Consider the following 8,364-nt stretch of genomic DNA (forward strand, 5'->3'; position numbering starts at 1 on the left):
GTTGTGAAAGCGAAACTACTTTGTTTGGTCTTCCAAAAGAGGACACGACTAGAAATCAGTGGTTAAGTTGTATTTACAACACTGTTCCAGAACACTTCAACCCAAATATTCAGATGTGTCCAGCGCATTTTATGGAGGACTGTTTCCTGATTCTGGGAGAGTAGACTACAATGCCGGCTGTTCTGACTCACAGACTGTAAGTACGTTTTTTATATTTAAAGAATTTGCCACTGACGATTCAAACGTGAGTTTTGAGCAGTGTAGAGTAGCGCTTGTTGTTTGCAGACATAGTATTATGTTTACGCGGCACAATGCAACGCGTAAAAAGACAGTATAAGTCATTATAATCCGTAATTATGTCCCCACAGGATGCAACAAATGCCTCGTTTATAATGGGTTTTAATGTTTTTGTCTCGTCGCTCCGGCCGGACAGGGCATCACAGTATGGTAAGGGGCGTAACATTTCCGTCACACGCTTGAGGTATTCGGCCAATCACAACGCACTGGATAGCTGGCCAATCAGAGCACACCTCACTTTTCAGACCGATGAGCTTTGTAAAAATCGACGCGTTTCAGAAAGGCGGGGCATAAAGGAGAAACAATAATGTACAGTATGTGGAAAATAATGTGTTTTTTGAACCTTAAACCGCATAAACACATTTCATTACACCAAATACACAAAATAATTTTCTTTTTAGCAGCATCATATGACCCCTTTAAAAGCTTGTGAGGTCATTTACCTCAGCATGTTTCCGCACAGGACACGGGTGACCTTTAATGCACTGCGAGTCAACCTGTTTGGAAGGAACATGAACTGAACCACCAAAAATAAAAGTACATAATCAATAACCAAAATTAATTTTAAATAAAAATGAAGTGAAATATCCACCTTTTTTTTTTTTTCAAAAAATGTGTTGCTTTGTGGCAGCAGAACATGCATGTGCAGACACATGTGAGATCTGCTACTCAGAAACCAAATACAGTGACAGAAGTGAATCATTAACTCAGATCCTCCTGAAGCTCCGCCTCTTTCCACACTAAGTTTAAAGCAAAATGTATATAATGAGCGAGTACATCATGAATTCATCTTCCAAACCGCGGTTTTGTCTTATTCCGAATCACTACGGTACACACTCCATATGTGATTGACCTCACAAACAAAACAACTGTTGCGCTCTTTAAATAATCAGATAAATAAAACAATGATTTATTGGAATTATGGACATTCTGATTTACTTGTTTGAGTCAATGCAAATCAATATTCAAATATGGAAAAATTAAAATATAAAAAAAAGAGCAAATTTGCTGTTGTTTTTGGAATGCAATAAGTTTGTTTCATCATGCACTTGCATGCAGGGTTGATGTACTTGCTCTGAACTAAAAATAACTCGCATTATAGCCTGTAATGCAAAAGAGGACACACTTAGAGGAACAGTTCACCCCAAAATGGAAATTTGCTGAAACTCACCTTCTGGTTATCCAAGATGTAGAGGAGTTTGTTGCTTCATCATAACAGGTTGGAGAAAAATGTAGCATTATATCACTTGTTCACTATTGGATTTTCTACAGTGAATGGGTGCCGTCAGAATGAGAGTCCAAACAGCTGATAGAAACATCACAATAATCCACAAGTAATCCACACCACTCCAGTCCATCGATTAACATCCTACGATTCGAAAAGCTGCATGTTTTTAATAAACAAACAAATCTATTCTAGTCTAAATCAGTATAAATATACCTACTGTGTGTAATATGAACAAATGCAAAATAATGCTTATGATAAACATTTTATAAGTAAAATGTCAAAACTGCATTCTCATAGATGTTTCTCGATTTATAATTCTTGTCTGTGTGTTCCCAGCTTTATGTTTTGACAGCCCTGTTGGTGGTCCTGTTTTACATGAATAGGTGGTAGCAGGAGCTTGAGAGAGTTTGAGTCAGTGGTAATGAGTATGTTTTCATCACAGGCTGTGACTGGCTTCAAAACGCTCCTCGCAAGCCATCTGGACGTGTGCGGAGCGGCAGCGTGCTTGAGAGGAGGAGCTGGGAAATCATGTTCAGCAAGTGTGTCCACAATCCATCTGGATGACATGAATGTGAGAGCATTGATTTAAGCACGCTAAAGTTCAAAAATGAGGGATTATTTAATGTTTTAAAATAAGTCTCTTATCCTCATCAAGGGAGAATTTATTTGATCCAAAATCTGATTAAAAAACGTAATATTGTGAAATATTATTACAATTTAAAATAAGAGTTTTCTGCTTTCATATATTTTAAAATTTAATTTATTCCTGTGATGCAAAGCTGAATTTTCAGCATCATTACTCCAGTCTTCAGTGTCACATGATCCTTCAGAAATCATTCTAATATGCTGATTTACTGCTTAAGAAACATTTCTTATTATGTTGAAAAAAAATGTTGTGCTGCTTAATATTTTTGTAGGAAATGTGGTACAGTTTTTTTCAGGTTTCTTTGATTAATAGAAAGTTCAGCATTTATTAGAATATAATTTACTTACTGTCACTTTTGATTAATCATTTTCAATTGAATGTTTATTAAGTATTTCTTTCCCCAAAAAATATTACCAATCCCAGACAGTTGAATAGTAGTGTATATTGTGACCAGCATAGGATAAAACATAATCAACAACTCAACTGTGATTAAGAGTTAAAAGGGCCTTCATTTTTCAAAACTGAAATGATTAGCAAAACTTTTTAAAGGGTCTTTGAATTAATAACGTTCTTACTACCTGCAAAAAGAATTCTGTGAATATATGTCTTAATGGTAAACTATTGAGATTTCATGGCAAAATAATGTTTTTTTATCCTATTTGATTCTTATTTATTTTTTGCATGTTTTAGGAAGAAGTGTGTATCTTTCTGGTGTGGTGTTCTTGTGCATGTATTCTTCAAGATCAGTGTAAGTGTGTACGTAATATTTCTCTTGAATATTTTTGCATATGAAGCATATCCTAATTTGTGCATTGTCCCTCCAATGTGTCTAACTGGAAAGGTGATGAAAGAGAATTTCTCTAAGGTGCCAGATGGTGAACTGCGTTGAACATGCCGTCTCAGGTGTGCAGCTCGTACCTGTTATTCCTCAGGGTGAGATGCACAATTCCTGTTGCTGTCTTATTTTCCTACCCGCATCTGACTGTTGGCTGCTCAAAGGTGCAGTTTTTGCAATATATTTGCTATTGTGACCATCAAAACGACTTACTGTACAGTATTAAAAGTAAAAAAAAATAAAAATTTAGGATTTTCCAGATTATAGTCAACTTCAGAGGCCAAAGATAGGCACTGATGAATTTGTATTGTTTTAGCCTACTGATTGGAGGACTTCTGTTTTGATTGATGTTGAAGGTTGAAATGTTTAGTTGCACTACAAAGTTTTGTTCCACCTTCCAGTGAGTGTTTATGCAAAGGTGAGTGAGCTGATATCCAACAATATGGCATACTGCTGATTTGGTTTTGTTATGGGCAGCTTGACAGCAGCTACTGCCACATTTCGGTGTGTTGCGCAATAGCGCCACCACGTGGCCAGTTGTTAATCAGGCTCATAGTGCAGTAGTCACGTTTCTACCGATTTGAGCTCTGCTGGGACACATTGCAGATCCAAATTTAGACAACAGCACCAAAACATTTGCATTTGACTTTAGCAGAAGATCTACAGACTATTGCAAAGGCCTTGCTATTTAAATGTACACATATGAAGAGGTTGCTGTAACTATATGCGACTTGCTGAAATGCTGGTAGTTGGTTTACCAAACATATTCATTCTGAATAGAGATTTCATGCAAGAAGAGGCTTGTTTAACATGAATCCAAATGGGACTTTCAGTTAGCCGTTTTTATATATCTGGTTTGTCAAAGTCAAATATATATAGTTGTTGTGCAAAAAGATGTGGTGAGGGGGAGGGATTCATCCAAATATGTTCAAAACTGAGACTTTTCTTATGTTAGTTTCATGCTGTTTATCCCAGCATGCAATAGAGATCAATTTTGTCCCACCTTTATTAGAATGGTGTCTTGCACGTATAAAAATGACTTTACAATGCAAAACACAGTAGCAGGTTTCCTATTAGTCATGTAAATCAATACTTCTACCTTTTTTAAATTGTCAGGAATCCACACTGGAAGTATTTTTAAAAACTAAAGGACTGTTTTAGTTTGTTTTTAAAACAGTCAAGTCTATTCAACTTTGGTTACAGTTCAGTAGCTGCTCCTGAAATACATTTTAAATTAAAGCCAAAATAAAGCATTTTATACACACACACATCAGGCTTTTATGTAGGGCTGTGCGATATTGAAGCAAAATGCGATATGCGATAACTCATTAAATAATGCGATATTCGATATGCGATACGATAATGCTTAAAGTGCCACATGCTCCGATGAAACAGTTTTACTCAGCTGTTGCCGAGTCAGTTTTGTGAACTTCTATAACTAACTTCTCATATATATACAGTGGGTACGGAAAGTATTCAGACCCCCTTAAATTAATGCATGTACCAAGAATTCCTGTAAAACAAATTCCTTGTGTTTGCGCACACTTAAGTAGTGAATAAAGCTCATTCTGATTCTAATAAGAAAGCACCCCTACAACAACTTCTGAAAGTGAACGGTAGTGTTTTACTCGAGCATTACATAAAAATGTCATTTTAACATGAGTTTAGGAACTGAATAATAAAAAGGAAAAATAAAACACTGCATAGTATTTACTCTTTGAATTCAATATGCATTGATTCTTATTTAAGCTACAGGTTATTTAGGTAAGAGCAGTGATTTTCGCTGTCTTTTGTTCATGGCCCCAAATATTGCAAGCTGTAGCGATATGCATATTGTGACATGTACATTTGCGATATTTCAATATATTGCACAGCCCTACTTTTATGGATCATATAGTACGATATATTGAAAATATTGACGTCATACTCAAACACAATATTGTTTTAGATGTTATTTAAGCTTGTTAAAAAAACAAAACAAAAAAAAGTAGGGGGCATGTAGAAGATTGTACACATTTTTAACCACGTTTTGATCATTAATTTAGAGGCCTTCATTTAATGTATTATATGTGATATAGTAGGCTTTATAGTGTTAGCCAATTAGAAAAATCCACAGGACCAAGAGAAATGGTTCACGTTAAGACAGTTTTATTTCCATCTTCACAAATTGGAAACATTAAATAGAACTTCAGAATGTCCAGCGATAAAGATAAAGAAGAATGTGACCTTACAAACCAAGTGCTCCTCCCTTTCATTCAACCCACCCTGACACATTTAAACAGACTCATTTACGAATGCTCCTCAGCCAGCTTCTCTGCCTTCTGGACGACCTCCTCGATGGGGCCCACCATGTAGAAGGCCTGCTCAGGCAAAGCGTCATACTCACCTAGGGAAACAAACATTATGAGCAACACTGAATAAAAACAAATACTGCATTACCAAAAGTGGATGTAATCAACAGTCAGGACAAAATAGGACTTACCACCCAGAATGGCCTTGAAGCCTTTAATGGTGTCTTTCAGGGGCACCAGCTTGCCCAAGTGTCCAGTGAAGACCTCAGCGACTTGAAAGGGCTGGGACAGGAACCTCTGGATCTTACGTGCACGAGCCACAGTCAGTTTGTCCTCCTCAGACAACTCATCCATACCCAGAATAGCAATGATATCCTGCAGGGACTTGTAGTCCTATGATGGAGAAGAACGGGAACAAGGTCACAGATTGGAATTTAAAAGAGGAGTTAAGCGCACAGACAAAACGCATTCGTTGGCACTCACCTGGAGGATCTTCTGGATGCCACGGGCTATGTCATAATGCTCAGATCCCACAATGAAGGGGTCCATGATACGGGAAGTGGAGTCCAGTGGGTCCACAGCGGGGTAGATGCCCAGCTCAGCAATAGCACGAGACAACACGGTGGTGGCGTCCAAGTGAGCGAAAGTGGTGGCAGGGGCAGGATCAGTCAAGTCATCAGCAGGCACATAGATGGCCTATGAGAGACAATGACACTGTAGAACGTGAAGAGATCCAGGAAGTGCAAGTGTGTAGGCCGTGCAAACTGAAGGAAGCGTACCTGCACAGATGTGATCGAACCCTTCTTGGTTGTGGTGATTCTTTCCTGCATGGTACCCATATCAGTGGCTAGAGTTGGCTGATAACCCACAGCAGAGGGGATACGGCCCAGCAGGGCAGACACCTATGAGAACAAAAGCCAGTCAATAAAACGCTCAATTTAGGACAAAAAAAAAAAACGGACCAAACGATCCTGACACTGACCTCCGATCCAGCCTGGGTGAAGCGGAAAATGTTGTCAATGAATAGCAGCACATCCTGCCCCTCCTGGTCACGGAAATATTCAGCAACGGTCAGTCCAGTCAGAGCCACACGGGCACGGGCACCTGGGGGCTCGTTCATCTGTCCGTACACCAGAGCCACCTAATGGGAACCAAGAGGACCTTGTAACTTGCTGGTAGTAGATTTTAAGTGGTTTGTCAGAGGAATTTTAGATGTACCTTTGAGGTGGTGTCCTTCAGGTTGATGACACCAGACTCGATCATCTCATGGTAGAGATCGTTTCCCTCACGGGTTCTCTCTCCTACACCAGCGAACACGGAGTAACCACCATGAGCCTTGGCCACGTTGTTGATCAGCTCCATAATCAATACAGTCTTTCCCACACCAGCACCACCGAAAAGACCTGAAGAAATGAGATGGTGCCTTTAGTTAGCTAATACAAGCTAATTATAAGAGTCCTTACGCCAGCATTTCATTTGAAGGAATAGTTCACCCAAAAGTTGAAAACTATCATTTACTCACCCTCACATTTTTACAAGCCTGTACGAATTTATTTTGTCTGTTGAAGACAAAAGATGTTATTTTGAAAAACACTGGTAACCAAACAGTTTCTTATCCTCATTGACTTCCCCCCAATACTATGGAAGTCAATGGGAACCGGCAACTGTTTTGTTAGACATTTTTCAAATATCTTTATGTACAACAGAAAATAGAAACTCATACAGGTTTAGAGCAACTTGAGGGCGAGTAAATGATAGTTTCATTTTTGGGTGAAATATCCCTTTAAGTCTCAGAAGTTTCAAATGTTTTTGAAAAACTAATTTATTAGAACAAATACAATAGAAACCTTAATACTGTGGAATCACTATAAATTTAAGACAACTTCATATTTAAAAGGTTTTAAAATGTAATTTATGTCTGTGATGGCAAAGCTTCACAGTTTACTCCAGTCTTGTGTCACATGATCCTACAGAAATCAATCTAATATGCTGATTCAGTGCTTAAACATTTATCAAATGAAGAAAAGAACTAGATGCATTTTCTCAGAATTCTATGATGAATAGAAATTGAATTAAAAACACAATTTTAACACTGTGAATGTCTTTACAGTCACTTTTGATCAAGGTAATGTACCCTTTCTGGACTAATTTTCAAATTAAGCTTAATCTTTTTAACAGTAGCATTTACACGCATACCGATCTTGCCACCCTTGGCATAGGGTGCCAGCAGGTCTACGACCTTGATTCCTGTGACCAGAATCTCCTGCTCGACACTCATGTCTTTGAATTCTGGGGCCTCAGCATGGATGGGGGCAGTCCTGGATAACAGATCACAAACAACATTCAATTATGTACTTTACAAGAGGATTAACCCTCCTTAAATGAGCTTGCAAACACTTATTTTAGCCTTCATAATACCAAAGACTATAGAATACCCAAGACGTGTCACTCGTGTATAGTTTTGAATGGAGAAAAATGCAACCTGAGAAATAAGGTTTTCTTTTTTTAAACGCTATTTGAGCAAAATAAACATTTATGATACAGTTGTCAGATTTCATTGGTGATTTCAAATATGAAATTTAAACATAAGCTTGGCGACCAGTTTTAGAGAATTTGAGGTTTCCCGGTTCAAAGAGATAGAAGCTGCATTTGCTAGCCTGAGGCGTTTCAAAGATGGCCACCAAGTGACGATAGGGCCTTTCGCACCGCGGGAACCTTTTCATAGTACCAGAACTAATTGTGGAACTACGCACTTTTTGTGTCGGTACGAATGCAACCCTTTAAATGGTACTGGAAAATAGCTCCCGCAAAATCGTCCCAGTACTTTAGTACTGTACATTTATGGCGCTTCGTACGACTCGGCTCGGTACGGTTCGCGTTTCCACTGCAGTTCAGTACCGCTTTAGAGTGGGTGGGATTATTCACATGTCGTTATAGTCACATGTCTACTACCACCACCTCCTAAAAAAAAAAAAATACAAAAAAATAAAATAAAAATTGATTCCACATCGCCCCATCAAGCTCTTGCTGGATCCGCTCCTCTGCTATCAACGAGAGGAACGTCTGT

The 8,364-nt window shown here is 38.4% G+C and overlaps 1 protein-coding gene across 1 annotated transcript in view; it reads right to left on the reverse strand.

Annotated features, from left to right (window-relative positions):
- Positions 1-5,136: 5,136 nt before the first annotated feature.
- Positions 5,137-8,364, reverse strand: part of LOC107753829 (ATP synthase subunit beta, mitochondrial-like) — a 4,639-nt gene continuing 1,411 nt past the window's right edge. Inside the window, exons 4-10 of the mRNA XM_016570088.1 lie at positions 7,494-7,615; positions 6,516-6,700; positions 6,280-6,438; positions 6,077-6,199; positions 5,781-5,993; positions 5,489-5,690; positions 5,137-5,392 (exon numbers count right to left, since the gene is read on the reverse strand). Of these exons, the coding sequence (XP_016425574.1) occupies positions 5,295-5,392; positions 5,489-5,690; positions 5,781-5,993; positions 6,077-6,199; positions 6,280-6,438; positions 6,516-6,700; positions 7,494-7,615 (1,102 nt within the window). The 3' untranslated portion in view covers positions 5,137-5,294. The remainder of the gene's footprint in view (positions 5,393-5,488; positions 5,691-5,780; positions 5,994-6,076; positions 6,200-6,279; positions 6,439-6,515; positions 6,701-7,493; positions 7,616-8,364) is intronic.

Source organism: Sinocyclocheilus rhinocerous, unplaced genomic scaffold (genome assembly GCF_001515625.1).
Source record: "Sinocyclocheilus rhinocerous isolate Xijiao unplaced genomic scaffold, SAMN03320098_v1.1 scaffold711, whole genome shotgun sequence".
Classification (NCBI taxonomy): Eukaryota; Metazoa; Chordata; class Actinopteri; order Cypriniformes; family Cyprinidae; genus Sinocyclocheilus; species Sinocyclocheilus rhinocerous.